Source organism: Onychomys torridus, chromosome 6, assembly GCF_903995425.1.
Source record: "Onychomys torridus chromosome 6, mOncTor1.1, whole genome shotgun sequence".
Taxonomy (NCBI): Eukaryota; Metazoa; Chordata; class Mammalia; order Rodentia; family Cricetidae; genus Onychomys; species Onychomys torridus.
Window position 1 is genome coordinate 64,004,194 of NC_050448.1, and position 19,937 is coordinate 64,024,130.

The 19,937-nt window shown below is 42.7% G+C and overlaps 1 protein-coding gene across 3 annotated transcripts; it reads right to left on the reverse strand.

The window, feature by feature from the left end:
* Positions 1-582: 582 nt before the first annotated feature.
* Cd1d (CD1d molecule) lies at positions 583-7,105 on the reverse strand. Of its 3 annotated transcripts, none has more exons than XM_036191472.1 (6): positions 6,792-7,105; positions 6,237-6,506; positions 5,689-5,967; positions 5,169-5,282; positions 4,269-4,374; positions 583-4,175 (listed from the first exon to the last, which is right to left on the reverse strand). In XM_036191472.1, the coding sequence occupies exons 1-6, from the start codon at positions 6,892-6,894 to the stop codon at positions 4,157-4,159; spliced, it is 891 nt and encodes a 296-aa protein (XP_036047365.1). In that variant the 5' UTR covers positions 6,895-7,105; the 3' UTR covers positions 583-4,156. The 3 variants fall into 3 exon arrangements, with proteins under 3 accessions (XP_036047365.1, XP_036047364.1, XP_036047363.1); XM_036191471.1 differs by having other exon boundaries at positions 5,004-5,282; XM_036191470.1 differs by having other exon boundaries at positions 4,269-4,377; positions 5,004-5,282.
* Between the last annotated feature and the right edge of the window lie 12,832 nt (positions 7,106-19,937).

The window sequence follows — 19,937 nt, forward strand, 5'->3', positions numbered from 1 at the left end:
CTGAGTCCTCATCCAAATGGATCTCAGCTGAACTGTGCTAAAAGCCTAAAAGCTTAACCAGCTCTAATTCCCTGTCCTCACACCTTAAATACCTTCTGCTTCCTGCCATCACTTCCTGGGATTAAAGGTTCTTGTTACCACACCTGGTTGTTTCCAGTGTGGCTTTGAACTCACAGAGATCCAGACAGATCTCTGTCTCTGGAATGCTAAGATTAAAGGCGTGTGTGCCACCATTTTCTAGCCTCTGTATCTAGTGGCTGTTCTGTCCTCTGACCCCAGATAAGTTTATTAGGATGCACAATATATTGGGGGACACAATATATCACCACATTTCCCCTTTTTTTTTGTCTAAAATAATAAAAGAAGCTTACAGTCAAGAATTACATAAACAATGTCTAGTCCATTATCATTAGACAGATTCAGACAAAAAACTCCATTATATATTAACAATGTCCAGTCCATTAACATATGACAAATTTAGCTAAAAATTTTTCATTACTTATCCTATTCAAAACAAGTAGTTCCTTTTTAAAAGTAGATTCAATAATCTCCCTTTTTATCTTATATCCATAGTCTCTCTTTTCTTTTAGTGGATCAAAAAAAATCTACCTTTTATCTTATCATTTCTATAACAGTATCTCAAGTAACATCTCAAGTAACAGTATGCAAAGCAAACTTGTACTTACTTGGGGCCACAATGCTTGTAAGCTTGAGTTTTTCTGTAACATTCCTCTCTCATTCCTAAGTCTTAATAATGCACCTCAAAAACACCTTTACAATTTCATTTAAGAGAAACCAAACCAGCTCATACTTTAATTCTGTTTCAACCTTCTGACTGTTTTGAACTTGCATACAATGTATACATATACATAATATAATGTATTATGATTGCATTCCCCCTCTCCCCATTTCTTTTGAATCCCGACCCCATTGCTGCTGAGCTTTGGAGATTCATAGATTCACGTAGGCAGCCAAGTAGGTGTCTGTATTGATAGAGCCCAGTAGAAAATTAATCCCAAGAGTTAAACAATAATAAGTAAATGCATATTGGTAATAGGAAACTCCACATGAATCCCCATTGCTAAAGGAGAAAATTCAATGAAGAACAACTCGGAAGGATGAACTGAAGCCTATGCTGAAGGCTTCATTGGAAAAGCTACTACTGGTAGGTTCCTGGAGTTGTAGAGAAGTTTACCAATTTGTCATAGTCAGAGCTGGATGCAGCCAACAGAAGACCTGAAACTAACCCTGCAGGCCTCAGGCAGAGGCATCAGGGGGACTTCAGGAGAGACCTGCAGACAGTGTATACAGGTATACTCAGGGTATGCACAGCAGTGCCAAGATCTAATGCTCCCGGTGCTGGCTTTCACCTTAAGAGGGCCATGAAATGCCAGTTGCCGAGATGGTCTTAGGTATTATACCATGTTGGACTTTACCATTCAAGACAACAGGGAGCTGGAGAGAGTAACAAAGAAAATGTCAAGAGTCCTCAGGAAAACTAAAGTATGCAGACCGTTGGAGTCATGTGAAGCGGGACTCTGGAGGGCGGCCTCCGGCAGCACCTCTGCTCCACCTTGCAGAAACAAACTGTAAAAAGGCACTTTCCTCCTGCTGCACCTCTTCAGGGTGACACAGTGAAAAACACCTAAACCCTGGGATGACTTTAAAGGAGTTCCTTGTGCTAGGAAAGCTCTCAACAATGGACACATTATTCATAAACTGGATTCAAATGCTGAAGTTCACAGAAAAAAAAAAAAAAAAAAAAACTATACCTATATTAAAAATTCTATAAGGCTGGTTGACTTCTGTGATTGTGGAGAGATGGACTGCCACAAGTTGGGAGCCAAGTTCTCTTTAGATCCATTAGTAACAAGTTATTACCTACCTCTGTGTGTGAACTAACATCATTTAGACTATTGGGTAAACTGTTTGGGAATATAAACATATATCCCTAGTTTCCACAAACCTAAGCTAAAAAATGACATCCTACACCATCTGAGGTCTGAAAAGCAGACTTCCCTGCTTCGTAGTAAGTAACCCACCTACTTAATGTTTTTTATTGATACATGTTTAAGGCACATGCTGCTCTTTCTGTACACTGCACTGTTTTAGAATCTATAAGGAGATACAATGGTTTGTTTGTCTTTTGGGTAGATAACACCTTTAAGACTATCATCTTCCAAACTAAAAATGTTACAAATCATGTCAGTCATATTTCATCACTGTGACAAAAGTCTCTGGAAAAAGTAGCTTAGAGATGGGAAGTTTGATTCATAGTTTCACAGGGCTTGGGGGTAACTTTGGCCCCATCATGTTTGCTGGTGAGAGGCATAAGGGCGAGGGGCATGCAATGGGCAAAGCTACTAACATCATGGCAACCAGGAAGCAGAGAGGGAGCAGAGAGCAAGGGCCCCATCGTCTCCCTATAAACACCCTGGAAGACATCATGAAAGTTCCCTCTCTTATCCATCTACTCCCCAGGTCTCAGGTTTGAGACCAGAAACTTGGGCATTTCAATTGCCTCTAAAACAGATGGCATTGTCAGTGATTAGAAGTCCTGTGGTAAACAGGATGTCACAGATTTTTAAAATAAGATTTAAAACAGAATAATGACACATTGCCAAGTTATTCTAGTTTATTTCCAAGTGCTGGGCTTCCATAGCTAAACTAAATGTAATGCCTTTCAGGAAGTGATAGATCTACACAAGCCACTTATAACTTATTTCCAGATTATAGAAACACCCATGTTGGGGGTTTTAAGTTGCTTCAAAGAAAATGAAACTAGATGGGAAATAGACAACAATTATTGAAGCTTCTTTTCCCTTCTTCCTGTCTCATACACAGCCTGAGTTCTAGAACACCCCGATATGCCCTTAGTATAATACAAGATAAACCAAATAACATTAAATATTTCTTCCCTGACAGTTGAAAAGAGTAACAATTTGCTCTTGTTTTCAAGACTCTTGTCGCCCAGAGAGGTCAGTGATTTTATGCTCCTTCAGTAAAAAGTACAAGGCACGAATGCCCTGATCAGAGAACTGGTGTGTCTACTCTGGCTTTCAAGGTGGTTGCTTTTCCTGATGCTCTTGAAGACATAACCTCTCTTTCCATTTCCCACTTCCTGGCAGCTGCCCAGATATCCAGCTTACCTGCTCTACTGTCTTCTTTCTCAGACTACCAAAAAAAAAGTCCTTGAGTTCCCTTCTAAGTCAATGAATTATGTTACTGCAAAAGGGACGTTGTGTCCCACTATGACAGTACGAACCCATTATACCCACTTCCTTCTCCTGGGCCTGACCTGCTAATGTAACTACTATTTCCTGATAGTGCCATGGGCTGAGAACCAAACCATCAATACATGGGGCCTTGGGGTACATTCTGGATGCAAATTATAGCAATGTTTTAGGGAAATATCTTAAGGGGAGTGGTTTGTTTGTTTGTTTGTTTTTTTAACAAAATAGGTATACTGTGACTTCTTTTTAAATACAGTTACTCCATGTAGAGCCTCAAGAGACCTCCTAATTTTATTTGAAAGAGAATACACCCTTCAGTCACAAATGCATATTTACAAGAGAGACTATGTCCTAAAATTGTCACTGTGGATTTAGGACAAACATCTTTTTTAAAACGGGCCACAGAGTGGGAGCCCTTGGGCTGTCATTAGATCCACATTCAGCAGGCGTGGATCTAAGATATCAAACAGTGCCAATATTTGCAAATATTGGAGTTTACTTTTTAAAATCTGTATGTCACCCCTCCCCCCCCCCATCCATATTTCTAGTTTTCTTGAAAACTGCCGAGTTCAGCCACGTCGGCGCTGGACATTTGCCAACAAACCCTGAAGTGTCTGTCCATTTGGGCAGGATGCGAGCTTTCCTGTTCAGTGCAAATCCCATAAAGCACTGCCCACAGCTTGCTCTCGGCGGGTAGGTACATTTGCAATCATGTTTGTTCCCAACCACCTGGGCTTATAAACTTGCAAGACAATGAAAAATAAATTAATTTCTTTGAAATACATGTTGAAAGGGTGTGCTGGTTGCTCCTTGCTTCTTCAAGGTTTTCCCCCTTTTCACCTTCAGTTCCTGAGCGGAGGAGGACCAATGTCTTTGAAGCTGGAAGGTCTGAGTGTCAGGAGAGACAGGGGTCAGGAAGAGCTTCAGATGTCTCGATAGGCTCTGTGACAAAAGAGAGGCCATTAGGAAAGGAACCGAGGGAACAAAGGAGGGAGGTGGAAGAAAGGCGCACGCACGCGGAAAGGGGAGACTTACCGGCGCTGACGCTTCCTGATGTAGCAGAACCCAAGACTGGGCAGAAGTATCACTACTACCACTGCCACGACCGCGATGGTAATACCCACGGCCGAATGCCCGCCATCTGCTTTGGAAGAATACGAGGTATCTCTAAACAAAGAACCCATCCCATTTCGAGTTCCCTACTCTAAGCGCATTATTCCTTCCTTCATTTAAACTCTGTCCTTTTATTCCTCATGAGTTTAGACTGGCCCTCTTCTGACAGGATGGCTGCATGCGATCCGGACAGATGGGACTTCCTGTGTGACTCTGGGTGGTTACCCTATCCTAGCATCGACGTCTTCATCCATAGTCTGAAGAGCAGGACTTACTTCAAAGCTCAGTGATGAAATGAAAGGACACACCAGCAGCAGAATGGTCCGTGCTTACACAGGGGGCTCTCAAAACACTCTGGCTCTGCTTTGGGCCTTGGGCCCTCTACTCGGGGGAATGGGTCCTCCTGTACTGCTTCGCCATCTGCCTCTGGATCTCCCGAGTTTCTGGATCTCCTTTCTTCTTATATATAGAACATCTTACCTCCAATTTTTTGGGATTTCTTTCTGTACCTAGAATTCCCTTCTTCTATCTCTTCTATAATCATTAGGGGTTTCATCTCTGAAACTAGGTTTGTTCAACTCTCGTTCCATGCTTGAAGGGTACCTTTACTCACTCTCAGCACAGGATACGTTTTTTTGTTTTTTTGTTTTTTCTTACCCCAGTGGAGGATCATGACCTGCCCTTCTAGACTGCTGTGTTTCACCCAGCAGGCCAGGCCAGCCACCTCTCCAGCCTCCACATCCAGGGTTGCTCGGAGATACCACGTCCCATCAGCATTGGGCAGGATGTCACCTCTCTGAGTACTCTTTTGCTCCTGCTCACCCTTCATCCACATGACCCACACAGGCTTTGGGTGGAATCCAGAGACATGACACAGCAGCTGCCGATGGCCATGTGTAGTACTGAGGCCACTGGACAACCAGGCCCTGGGCTTCTCTGCATCCAGCAAGAGGAGAAAAAAAAATCTTGAAGCAAGAACAGGTATATTAGAGACTCCGGGCCTCATATCAAGTTCATGCTTAAATTCATTTGGGTCACTGTGACTAGGGAAACCATCCTTGGCTCTTCTACCCTTTCCAGGATCCAAGTGTCCTGTGAACAGCCCTTCTCTGTACTCTGGAACACCCTGAGTTCAGCTGAGACAGCATGTCTCAAATACCACCTGGCTCAGTTCTGATACTCAGTGTTTAACTCAATTCCTAGAATCCAAGAGTGACTGTCTTTAAAAGAACAAACCCCACAGGCCTTATTCACCTCCTCCTAGGCCTTGCCCTTTCTCTAAAGCTTACAGTGATGGGAAAACACAGAAACGATCTACATGGGGTGAGGAGAGCAGGCTGACCTTGCTTCTCTAGATCTGGCTTCCCTGCCTCTAGGAGATCACGGACAAGCCGGGGGCAGGTGTCATTCAGAAGCTGCTGAATCGTTTCCCTGGTCCCTAGATCACCGTTGAGCACTCTAGTGACCATCTCCATCCAAGGTGGGGCCTCTGGGACCCTCTGAAAGGAAGTTCCCTGAAAACTCAGGATATATTCTCCTTGAAATGCTACATGGAAAAAGTTCTCCGAAGCATTCCCAGAGTACACTTCACACCCAGCAGACAGCTGGATCTCAATGGGATCTGTAAAGAGGAATGGGTAGAGATCAAAGGATGGTTAAGAAGAAGAAATTGGCATGAAGATAATAGTTAGGTCTCAGTGGAGGGAAATGATCTCGGGTGTCCTGACTAATTTTCAGAAGAGACAAGGATCTCTCTAGACAGAAGTGAAAATCGTAAGGGCAGAGAAAGCAGAGACTCCCTCATCCGATGACCCCACAGTTACCCAGTTGGGGTTGGGGAGTCTCTCTCACCCGTGGGGTACCTGTTCAGGGTTCCATCCCTCCACTCACAGTGTACGCTAGGCACCATTTTGACTAATTCCTGTATGTCCCTGGTAAAGCTGCTTCGATACACTTGAAATAAACGCTGCAACTTCTCCCACTGTTGGTGACTGAATTTGCCCTGGGACCACGGCTTCACGAAGCTGATGGTGTCTGAGGCATTATTCCAACGGTGCGTTTGCAGATCCCCCAGCCAGGCCAAGCCATCTGTGCGTGAGCAGCTACTGTTGGCGAAGGAAGAGATCTGCAGGCATCGGAAGGGGAAATTCTCTTGCTGGCCTGGAAACAGTGAAAACCGAATGAGCGTAGCGAGTAAGTGACCAAGTCGGCAGACGGGACTATTAGGAAAAAGAGCAGCCTTTGCCGGGCTTGGGAAAGAGAGGCGCAGGGTAGGGTTCGGAACTGCGTTGGGCTCAGAGCCTGAACCGCACAGCGTTCAGCCCATTTGTGGGCTCCAAGGCCGCCAGAGTCCCACCTCCACACGCCCACAACCTCCCAGCGCTGCAGCTCCTCAGGCACTCTCTTCCTCCTTCTCCAGTCCCTTCTGTGTGCGCGTCTTCTCACCTTCAGATTGTCCCCAGACCCGCGCGAACACCCAAAGCAACAGGCACGGTAGGAACCGCATGGCGCGAGGGGTCTGCACAGCCCTAGGCCCCGACTTCAGCATCTTACTCTTCACCCTGAGTACAAAGGCTCTGTCTGGGACTTTTGGCGCAGTGCCGGCCAAATCCGGAAGCACCGGATTGGCAAACTAATTACTCTTTTTACAAAGTCATCCCCCTCGTGGTTGGGTGTTAGAGTGCAGTTAGTCCCACTACACAACCAACTTTTCTCAGCTGTCGTTCTATTACACTACAGAAAAAGGTTGATGTAGTGGGAAGCTGTTCCAGCTTTGACCTGGAAGTATTACCCCCATTGAGGTTTCGTTAGCTGTCACGCCTTATATAAGAGACACGAGATCCTGGCTGGCTCCCTTAGCTTCTGGATCCTGGACTCTGGAGGCAGACTGAGCAGAGTTCTCCAGAGAACACCGCTGGACTGCGCTTCACCTTTCCCAGACCCTGCAACCTATCCCTTCACTTTGCAAGTTACCCCACAAAATAAACCTCTCCTTTTAACTATGTGGAGTTGCCTTAGTATTTCAACCAATAGGTTGAGATCGGTTTTTTTTTTTTTTTGCCATCTCAATGTTAAAAGCAAGACATAAGGTCTTGTTTGTGTTACAATTCCGATGGTATTAAAAACGCAAGGAGAGAAAAGGAGAAAAGTTTCGAGCAAGCTAGCGGTGGCGGTTTGCAGGCGCGACTTCGTCTTACACTTGGCAACTCCTCCCAGATCTCCATACGTTAAAAAAAAAAAAAAGGGTAGGCGTGGTTCTCGCAGTGGTACTTCACCTTCACAGCATCCATATCCCCACAGTCTCCTGCGTCCATCCATGTTCCCCAGACCTGGGTCTCTTCTCCCCGCCTTGTCTCTCCTGTGTCTTCCCTAGCTCCAGTTTGGGAGAGCACAGGCGCGTTTTATTTATTTATTTGTTTGTTTGTTCGTTCGTTCATTCATTCATTCATTCATTTATTTATTTATTTATTTATTTGCGGTATATCAGGATTTGTGCAAATTGAAGACTTGCGGCATTCCGATGTGAAGAAAAGCTAAAAGTAACAAGCTGTGCACACTCAAAGGGCTATAGCACAGGGGAAACATGTGCTGTATACCTGCATACAGGCAGGCATCTCTCCTTTATCCCAGCACCCTTCCCTCTAGCTTGGCCTTGCCCACTAGCTAGCTCCTTCCTCCTGGTTCTGAGAAGAGCGGTCGGGTTCCGCTGTGTGCCTGTGAATCTGAGTGGCCATGTCCTATTTCTCACGCTGAGAACAGGCAGTGACAAAACAGTTACTCAGAACTTGGAGTAACCCCGAGAAAGAAGTCATTATTGGTAAAGCAGACCCCCAATACCATCTTCCCCGTTCCTTTCAGTCACTCCATTGGCAGCCTTGCTCCATCTTTCTGTCTTGTCTCTTAAGTGGATCCTCTTTTCTACATCTCCACCTTCACCATCACCCTAACCTTGTGCTTCACCCATATGAAACAGCTTTCTTGAGAAGAAGAAAAAAAACATCATCAGTACGGTGCTGCAGGCTGCAGGACTATATCATAAGAACTCAGCTGGTTATGGCAAAGTCACTGCCTGGAGGGATCAGGGAATTCCTCCAGAGGAAGCCAAATCCCAAGGAGTTTTTGGTGTTACTTGGCTTGTTATATATCAGCTGTCTTTTGTTATGAAAATCATGTGTGCCTTCATAGTTTTCCCAATTGATTTTTTCCCCTAGAAGGGCTAACAGTGTGGACTGATCACTCTCTGGACATACATATTCTAGGAATTTGGAGAACAGCCTCAGGAAAGGCTTTCTCTGGAATCAGATATCTATCTCCCTTAGCCACTTTTCAAGGACTACAGGAAACACTGCCCAGGTGGGTGCCCAACTTCCGAGGACTAACAATAACAGCCCATATGCAAGTCTCCTGACTTAACATAAATTCCACAGGGGGACATCGCCTAGGTCAGGGGGACATTGAGTAATAACTTTACACAATTTAGCTCGGACCCTCCCTTCTTATACCAGGACTTCCAGGGCACGGGACAGAGAAGAGAAAAGAGAATGGAAGAACTAGATGGGTAAGAACTTGAGAGGAACAAACTGAGATGGGGAAGAACTAGATTGAAGGACTAGAAGAGAGGACTAGAGGAATGGGATGGAAGACGAGGAAGAACCAGATGGGGAAGAACAAGATGAGGAAGAGCCAGATGAGAGAGAAGGAGACAGGAGAGGAGCTGATAGGGGAAAGAACTAGATGGATGAGAACCTATAAGGGACAGAACTAGATGAAGGAATTAAGATAAAACCTAGAGTGGATAGTAGATACATCTAGAGAGAAATCAGGCAAGAAAGGAGCTAGGCATGAGAGCAGAATAGAAGCTGCGTATAGAGAAAACTCTCACAGAATAATAAAGTGTATGAACTAAGGAGTTTTGTGTATAGATTCATTTCTTTTCATCAAAGATTATCAGCTGGTTGTAGATTCTTCCCGGACCCTGGGAGGGCACTATGGAGGGGCTGGACCCCTATAGTCCTCGATAGTATGGCCTATAGGATCATCCTGGCCCTGCTCTGGTTTGCCTTCAAGCACCAAATGAGACCCTGTTCTCAGCCTCACAGACTTCAGTTCCTTACAGCTTCCTCCTGCCTAAGATCTCTGCACAAATAGGGACCTTGGGGGAACTCTTGCCTCCAAGTCCATGCCTAGTGGTTTCCACTCAGACTTCAAACTCCAATGCCATTTCCTCAGGAGAGCCTTCTGAAGCTTTCCAGGCAGTGTGAGTGAAGGCAGGGGAGCTAGCCAGCCTCATCTCCACACCCTGTGCAATAGCTAACTTTGTAGGCTTTTCTTCCGAACACATCATTGGTGTGATCGTGGAAATGTTAGTTTCTCTGCTTCTTTGTTCTCTCTATAATCAGCTGGAGGGATGTCAGAACATAAGGGCCGCATCTCCTGACTGCCATTCCTCCCATTCCGTCTTCATTACCTTTGTTCCTGCTATTCCCACTGTTAGAAGAGGACAGGCTTTTCACTCTATGCTGGGATCTTGGGGGTAGCTCTAATCAACCAGACCTTATTTTACTCAAAGTTGCTCCAAAAACAGTTTTAAATGACTGAAAAGTTTTGTTTAAAAAAAAAAAAGTGTTATCAAGGCGTGGTGGTGCATGCCTTTAATCCCAACTCTTAGGAGGTAGAGGCAGACTGATCTCTGAGTTTGAGGACAGCTTGGTCTACAGAATGAGTTCTAGGACCACCAGGGCTACACAGAGAAACCCTATCTTGAAAAACCAAAAAGAAAAGAATACATACATATATATATATATGTGTGTGTGTATGTATATATACATATATGTATACATACATATATATGGCTAAATATATATATGGTTAAAATAATTATTTTTATTTAGTTAAAAATATTTTATTTTTTTTATTACAACATAATTACATCATTTCCCTCTATACTTTAACTTCCTCCATTTCTTCCCATGTCACTTCCCTCTCCACACTCACTATCAATTTACTGGCCTCTTCTTTTTTTATTATTGTTACACATACACACATACACACACACACACACACACACACACACACACACACACACACACACAAATTACTACTACATATGCAGTCCATTCACTGCTGTTACTAAGTACATGTTTTCCGAGCTTACTGCTTGGTATTGTATAACCACTTAGGGGGTCTTCTCCCTGGGGGAAGAATACTTCTTTCTCAACACCTCTTGGTTCTTTATCTCAAGGCAGGGCCCTATGAAATTCTCCCCACCTTCAGTATTAGGATGTCTATTGTTCAGAACTTGTTGATCAGCCATGTTGTTGAGGTATCATGGATGAAGCTTCCCTGTCATTCCTAGGGGACACAATCTCACAGCATTTTCTTGCCCTCTGGCTCATACAATCTTTCTGTCTCCTCTTCCATGATGTTCCCTGAGCCCGGAGTGCAGGAGTTGTACTGTAGTGTGTCCACTGGGACTGATCAGTTGTTCTGCACTTGGACCTACGTGGTTCTCTGAAATGATCTCTGTTCTTGGGTGATGGGTGTAGGGACAAATATCTAGAATGCAGTTAGGGATTATGCTGGTTCAGTGAAGTGGCGGTGCGGGGGCTGGGGGGGGGTAGGTTCTCCTCTGAGATTTGTGACCTTACTAGCCCTGTGTAATCTGCTAGGTTTCCAGTACCAGGCACGATCTCCCTTTTGTTGAGTGGGCCTTATGTCCAATTAGAAAGCTGTTGGTTATTGCCAAGACATGAGTAACACTACTGTGTCATTAGAAATATCATGTCTTGCTGGTCATTGTTGTGGTTCATAGACTTCACATCTGGGAATGACCATTTTGCCTACATCCCTTCCTTGGCAGCTTGAATAGCACCTTCCGAAACTATGAATGCTAGTCCCCAGGGAGGAGGCTTTCAGGTCAGATCCAGCTTGAATCTTTTGAGTCCTGTGTCTGAAGTGCATGGTGTCTTCAGCAATAAGGACTTACCTTCCACCTCTGGCAGGTGACCAAGAACAGCAGTAATAGCCTATCTTGTCTGGGGAGTCTCTTGCACTCCCCTTATCAACAACTCCTATGGAGATTCCTCATGCCTGTCTGCTTACGTGTATTGTATGTAATTTTAGGTAAATACAAAGTAACGCAATTTCTTAAGGCTTTTTCAAGCATCCTTGGTGTTATTTGTCCAACCTCCCTCTCTGCTTCTGTATTGCCCTGCCCCTTCCCCAGGAGAGCCCCTTGCCTGTTCTCATTTCTCCTTTCACGGCACACACATTCAGTATTCCTCTTTCTAGCACCCACTTCTGTGCTGGTCACTGTCGAGTCAACTTGACACAAGATGGATCCGTTTTGGAAGAGCGAGCCTCTGGTGAGAAAAGACCCCCACCAGACTGGCTTGTGGGCAAGCCTGGGGTGTATTTTTGATTGGTGATTGATGTGGGAGGGCCCAACTCTCTAGGAGCAGGGCTGGTAGTCCTGGGTTCTCTAAGAAAACAGGCTGGGCAAGCCATGAGGAGCAAGGCAGAAAGCAGCATCCTTTTGTCCTCTGCGGCAGCTCCTGCTCCCTCAGTGCTGTGAGTTTAAACAAACCCTTTCACGACTGTTTCTGTTTCCTTAGGGGATATAGGTCCATTTAAATTGTTTATCTGGTCTTGATTTAATTTTGGTATGTGGTACCTATCTAAAATCTGTCCATTTCTTTTATGTTTTCCAATTTTGTGGAGTACAGGTTTTCTGACCTAATGACTCTATGGATTTCCTCAGTGTCTATTATTATATCCCCCCCTTTCATTTTTGATTTTGTTAATTTTGATCTTCTCTCTCTTCCTTTGGTTAGTTTGGATAAGAGGTTTGTCTATCTTGTTGATTTTTTTTTTTTTTTCAAAAAACCAACTCTCCGTTTCATTGATTCTTTGTATTGTTCTCTTTGTTTCTATTTTATTGATTTCAGCCCCCAATTTGATTTTTTTCCCTTGGTCTACTTCTCTTGGGTGAGTTTGCTTCTTTTTTTCTAGAGCTTTCAGATGAGCTGTTAAGTCGCTAGTGTGAGGTTTTCCCAACTTCTTTATGTAGTAGGCATTTAGTGCTGTGAACTTTCAAGAGGAGGGGAGGGAGAGCCGGGTTGGTGTGTAAAAGGAAAGAAAAAAATTTTTAAATAAAAAATTATAAAATTAAAAAATAAATAAAAATAAACAAACTCTTTCCTCTCCAAGTTGCTTTTGGCCATGGTGTTTAATCACAGTAGTGGAAACTCCAAGACACCCTCTCACAGTGCCTTTCACTGTCCTACCTTCTGTGGTTACTCTGTGTTATACGCTCACATCTGAAGTTTGGGGACTATGAAAGAGGAGCCAGAACATGCCACGCTTGTCTTTTGGGGTCTGGTTTACCTCACTCAATATGATATTTTCTAGGTCCATCCATTTACCTTCAAATTCCATGATTTTGTTTTTTAACAGTTGAATAGCATTCCACAGTGTTTATGCACCACATCTCCATTATCCCTCTGTCAGACGAAAGCCACTTCGGTTGTTTCCATTTCGCACGATTGTGAATAGCAACAAACATGGCTGAGGAAAGTGTCAGTGAAGTAGGCTGTCAGGGCCTTGGAGCATGTGCCAAGCTGAGTCGTATGCTGGATTTATGTTCAGCTTTTTGAGAATTCTCCAAAGTGTTTTCTAGAGTGGATGCACCTGTTTACAATCTCGCCAGGAGTGAATGAGGGTTCCCTTTTGCCACATTTTCTCCAGCTTTGTGGCCAGCTGTTTTGTTGATCTTTGCCATTTTGACTGGGGTAGGATGAAATCTCAAAGTTGTTTCTATTTGCATTTCTCTAATTGCTCAGGATGATGGACATTTTTCAAAATATTTCTTAGCCATTTTATTTCTTTGTCTGAGAACTCTTCTCTTAAGTCATTGAATTTTTTGAGTTCTTTGTATTCTCTGGCTGTTAATCCACTGTCAAATATGTAGCTGGAAAGATTCTCCCCCACTCTGCTGGCCTCCTTTTCACTCAGTTGTTTCCCTAGTTGGGCAGAGCTTTTTGGTTTTGTGAGGGTCCCACTTGACAATGTTGTCCTCAATTCCTGGGCATTGGAGCTCTAGTCAGAAAGCCCTTTCCTACACCTCTATCCTGTGGTGCACTTCCTGTGTATTCTTCTGGTAGTTTCAGTGTTTGGGTTTCACATTGAGGTCTTGAATGCACTTGGAGCTAGCTTTTGTGCAAGATGATAGATATGAGTCTTATTCTTCTACACGCAGACATTCAGTTTTTCCAGAATCATTTGTTGAAGATGCTATCTTTCCTCTAGTGTGTGTTTCTGGCATCTTTGTCAAATATCAGATGGCTGTAGTTTGTGTGTACCCATGTCTGGGTTTTCTATTTTGTTTCATTGATCTATATGTCTATTTTTGTGCCAGTACCACACTGTTTTTATTACTATGGCTTTGTAATATGTTTTGAACTCTAGACTGGTAATTACTCCAGCCTTGGGGGGGGGGTGTAGTTGTTTTGTTTTGTTTTGTCAAGGATTACTTTGGCTATCAGGGTTTTTTTGTGTGTGTGGTTCCATATGAATTTCAATTTCTTTGGGGGAATGAGATGGGAATTTTTATGCAGATGGCAATGAACCTTTAAAAGCTTTTGGTAGAATCATCATTTTCACAGCATTAATTCTACAGATCCATGAGCATGAGATGTCATGCTCCAATGTCTAGACCAATGTCATTCTTAATCTCTTTCTTCAGAGTTTCCTTTGTAGACAACTTTTATGTCCTTATTTACTTTTATTCCTAGATATTTCATTTTCTTTGACACTATTGTGAATGGGAATATGTCTATGATACCTTTCTCAGCATGTTAATTGTGGGCATATAGGAAAGCTATTGATTTTTATAAGTTTATTTTGTATTTTGCCACCTTGCTGAAATTGTTGATCATTTCTAGAAAATCTCTTGGTGGACTTTTTGGAATATCATATCATCTGCAAATAAGGATAGTTTTACTCTTTCCTATTTATACCCCTTTAATTTCCTTCTCTTGCCTGATTGCTCCAGCTTGTGCTTCAGATACTATACTGAAGAGGAGTGGGGATCATGGACAGCCTTGTCTCCTTCCTGATTTGAATGGCATTGCTTTGAGTTTTTCCCACTTAGGATGTTGACTGTGGGTTTGTCATATATAGCCTTTATGGTATTGAGGTAGATCCTTCCCACTACCTTCAGCATTTTATCATGAAGGCATATTGAATTTTGTCAAAGACTTTTTCTGCAGTTATTGAAATGATCATGAGATTTTTGTCATTAAGCCTATTTGTGTGACATATTACATCTATAATAATTTTCATATGTTGGCCATCCCTGAATGTCTGTGATAAATCCAACTTGGTCTTGATAGATAATATTTCTTGTATTTGCCTTTATTCAGTTTGCAATGATTTTATTTAGGATATTTGATTTTATGTTCATTGCCCTATTGGCCTGTAGTTTTGTTTTGGTTTTTGGTTTTTCGAGATAGGTTTTCTCTGTGTAGCTTTGGAGCCTGTCCTGGAACTTACTCTGTAGCCCAGGCTAGCCTTGAACTCACAGAGATCCGCCTGGCTCTGCCTCCCAAGTGCTGGGATTAAAGGTGTGCGCCACCACCGCCTGGCTGGCCTGTAGTTTTTTGTTGTTGTGGTTTTGGTTTTGGTTTTGGTGTGTGTGTGTGTGTGAGTGAGTGTGTGTGTGTGTGTGTGTGTGTGTGTGTGTGTGTGTGTGTGTGATCTTTACCTTGTTTGGATATTAGAGTGATACTAGTAGCTTCATAGAAAGTGTTTGGAAGTGTTCCTACTGCTTCTATTCTTTAAAATAATTTTAGCTGGGCATGGAGCTGCACACCTTTAATACCAACATTAGAGAGGCAGATGCAGGCAGATCTCAGTGAGTTTGAGGCCAGCCTGGTCTAACAAAGTGAATTTGAGGACAGCCAAGGCTGTTACACAGAGAAATCCTGTCCCTCAAAATCCAAAATAATAATAATAGTAATAATAATAATTTAAGAAACATTGGATATAGATCTTCTTTGCAAGTCATTTAGAGTTCTGCTAAGACTCTACCTTGGCATGGAATTTTTTTTTTTTTAAGTTGGAAGGTATTGTAGAATATTATTTCAAGGTGTGTTACTTTTGTTTATGTTCTGGAACATTTGTTTAATGATGTAAAAATGTGTTTGATTAAATAAAATTCATCTGAGGTCAGGAGGCTGAGTCAGCAACTAGCTGACAGGAAGTGGTAGGGAGGCGCCAGGTGGAGAAGGGTGTTTAAGGAGGGGCAAGGAGAAGCACAAGGGCTTTTTGGAGTGAGCTACTTGCTCTCCAGCCTCTCTGAGGAGCAGAATTCCACCTTGATCTTTGAATCTTGAGTTCTTTAGTAGGACAGAGATTTAGCTAAATTCCCTTGGTAGCTTTGAAAGAGTTGGTGCCTGAGGGAACAGAATCTCCTCAGCCTGTGGCCTTTGCAGCTGAAGCACTTGCTGGTAGTGACAGAGTCGCAGTTGCTGATTCAGACAGCAGTGGTTTAAAGGCAGCGACAATTTAGTAAAAGGACAACAGGAAGGCTTCTTATTGCTGTTTCAATCTCCTCATTTGCTATGGGTCTGTTTAGGTTGTTGATCTTTTCTTGGTGCTTTGGATGAATGTAGAAATATATCCATTTCTTTTAGATTTTTCAAATTAATGGAGTGCATGGTATTAAAGTATTCCCATGTATATTCTGAATTTCTTTCGTGTCCTTGTTTCTTGGTTTATTTTTGGTCCTGTTAATCTGGGTCCTCTCTTTCTTTGGGCTAGTTGGGTCAAGGTTCTGTTGATTTTCTTGTTTATCTTCTCAAAGAGCCAGCTCTTAGATCCACTGATTCTTGTATTGTTTTGTTGCTATCTCATTGATTTCTGCTTTGGTATTTATTTTTTGCTATCTCATGAATTTGGGATTGGCTTGTTCTTGTTTTTCCATCTTCCTGGGTTGCATCAGTAAGTCTTTTCTGTGCTCTTTCTGATATATTTTTAAAATAGGACAGAGGATCTGTTGTGTTATTTTTTACTTAGTTCCAGGATATTTTTTCTTTTCTTTTTTCTTCTTTGACTCATTCATCATTCAGTGATGCCTTGTTGAATCTCCATTAGTTTGTGTACTTAATAGAGATTTGTTTGCTGTCCATTTTAAGTTTTATTGCACTATGGCCAAATAGAATGCATGGAACTATTTCAGTATTTTTTTTTTTTTCAGGATTTCTTTTGTGTTGCAGGATGTTGTCTGTTTTCAAGGAGCTTTTACAGGCTTCTAAGAAGAATGTATAAACTTGGTGTTGGAGTAGGATATTCTCTAGATATCTGTTAAGTCTTTTTGATGTATGATGCCATTTCTTTGTTATTTTTTGTTCAGATTACCTTTGTGTGCACTAGAGAAAGTGGAGGTATTGAAATCACTTATTATTAATGGGTTGACATTAGCCTATGTCTTTAATCCAGTAGGAGGCTCTTTATGAAACTAGGTTCTCCAGAGTTTGATGCACATGTACTTAGTGCCTATATACATAATACCTTCTTGGTTAATTGTTCCCTTAATTAGAAATGAAATATCCTTCGCTATCTCTTCTGATTAGTTTTAGTTTGAAGTCTATTTTGCCCAATATTAGGAAAGAGACATCTGCTTGTTTCCTGATACCATTTGATTGATTGGAACGATTTTTCCTAGGCTTTCAAGTAGTATCTATTTTTAATTCTAAGATGAGTTTTTTGTAATCAGCAGAAAATTGATTTTTTAAAAATTTATTTTATGTGCTTTGGTGTGAAGGTGTCAAATCCCCTGGAACTGGAGTTACAGACAGCTCTGAGCTGCCATGTGCATGCTGGGAATTGAACCCAGGTCCTCTGGAAGAGCAGCCAGTGCTCTCAACCACTGAGCCATCTCTCCAGCCCCTGAAAATAGATTTCTTAATCCATTCAGCCAGTCTTTGTCTTTTGATTGAAGAGTTAAGGCCATTAGCATGTAAAGTTATTATTGAAAGGTGTGTATTGTTTACAGACACTTTGATGTTTGTTTCATTTTTGTTTTTGTAGGTTTTCTTTTTTGCTATTTGTGTTCTTAATTGTAATTTGTATTTCAATAGTCATAGATTTGGGGTTTTTTCTTTCTTTCTTTCTAAAGGTTCTCGTAGCTTTTAATACTCTTTCTTTGTTCTATATAGTTAGTGTTTTAACTAGTATGCTACAAGAAATTTCTATTCTGGTCTTGTCTAGTTGGGGCTCTATGTGTGTCTTGCATCTGTATGACTGTGTCTTTCCTTAGTCTGGAAAAGTTTTCTTCTATGATCTTGTTCAAGGTCTGGTCTGTGCATTGTTTTCCCCCTTACCTATGACTCTGATTTGTTGGTCTTTTCCTAGTGTCCTCATTTTCTATTTATTCCTTTCCTGTGTCTTTTAAATTGCTTTCAGAGTCTTTCTTTGTGTGGTCTAATTCCTCTACTTTATCTTCAAGTCCTAATAGTGTCTTCTATTTGAGCCGTTATACTGGTAAGGCTTTCCTGTGAGTTTTCTAGTTGCGTGACTGGGTTCTCGATTTAACCTTCATGTTAGCTTGAGTTCTCTTCACTGTTTCTCTTTATTGAGTTTGGTTCTGAAATCCTGAATTATCTTTGTTGTTACACTCAGCCTTGTGTTTGTGTTTTCTTGAACATCACTCGGACATTTGTTCTCTTTGAATTCATTCTCTTTATGTTCATTCATCTGTTTGTGTCTTCTTTATACTCTTGAAGTTGTTGATGACACTTAAAAATTCTGTGTTCTGGAGTTCATCTGGGCAATTCTCACTGGAGAACATTCTGTAGGACTGGTGGATATTGAGGAGGACATGCTGTCTTGACCTATTGTATTGTTTTATGCTGAGACTTAGGCATATCTGCTTCTTGTGTTGGTTGTGTGTCTGAGATGGACACAGCAGGCTGAGCTGGTGCACAGGATGTGCTATCTGACCTGAACCTGAAGGTCAGGAAAGATGCAGACAGACAGGACTGATCAGGCTGGGCCAGGCACTGTTTGTCAAACCTGGTGTAGGTCTGGGAGTTGGGGAGGATCGAGCAGCACCTTCCCCCAAACAGACTTATTAGGCTGGGACAAAGCACAAGATGCATGGACCTGGCTGAGCCTGGAGTGTGGACCTGGCACAAGCAGCCGATAGGTACCTGGAGTTTGGTGGAGCTCTGACAGAATGTGCGGATAGGTCATCTACATCTCTGCACCACATGGGCTGGCTAGAGGGTTGCCAGTAGGATGGGGTATAGGGTCTGGTAAATTCCAAAGGGAGAGTAAGGGTCCAAGAGAAAGTCATGATCCCTGGCAAGCGGCCAAGGGCAGACTGGAGTTGGGTCACCTTTAATTCTTGGAATGTGAATTTTTATACTGTATCTTCCTACTTTTTCCAGTGTAACTTGTCCTTTCTATCATGGCTTCATCTTCACTGAAAGCTTGTTAAAGTCTGCCCCATGTAAATGCCCTACCTGACCTAAGGTTGCAAAAAAAAAAAAAATCTGTATAAGAACCCGAGACTACATAGCTCAGGGACCTAGGGGAAAACAAAATTCTACTGCTCTGCTTAAGTCATATAGCAATAAGATGACACATAATGACATTCTGCTCTGCTCATAGGTCAGTGTCTTGCTCAGCCATCATCAGAGAAGCTTCCTTCTGCAGTAGATGGGAAAACAAACAAACAAACAAACACAGAGACCCACAACTGGACAATGTGCAGAGAGTGAGAGACCTTGGAACACTCAGTCTTAAATGAGATGTCTCCATCAAATCCCTCCACACAGGGCTCAGGGAAGCCTATGGAAGAGGAAGCAGAAAGATTCTAAAAGCCAGAGGAGATGGAGAACACCCAGGCTTAAATACAGCAGGACCGACCGCTGCACATGTGAACTCACTCTAATTCCTGTCTCTCCAGACTCACTCTTTGTCCTATAGCACTTCGTCTGCAGGAGTCCTGCACTCAGCCTCACTTCCGATCCCTGGAGACTCCATTTCTTGGTGCAGACCCGGGATCCTCATAACTCTTTACTGTGGCCCTCTCAGCCTTCTAGCCCCATTTCCATTCTTTATGTTGCTGGCTGACACGCAGAAACATTCTCTACCGAGGATCCCTCATGCCCAGGATACAGAGTGGGCAACAGCAACCAAAGGAGAGAATCCACACCAGAAAGAGACAAGACCAAATACGCAAAGAAAGACTTCAAACATAATGACTCCAGATGCCTAGATGCCAGGACAAAGCCGCAAACATAAACAGCCAAGACAATATGCCTCTTCCGGAAACCAGCAACCACATGCTTGCAGGCCCCTCCTCCCACTTCAACTCAGTTCACTGGAGACTCCAACTCTTGTTCCAGAGTCTGGGTTCCCATAGCCCTTTTATCCTGTCTCTCCAGATTATTCTTTGTCTTATTACAACCTACTTGCAGGAACTTTTCCTCCCCTAACATTTCCAAATCCCTGGGGACCCCACTCTTGGGTTGGACAGGATATAAACATTCATGCACCAACCACAAGAGACCCAGGGCTTAAAAC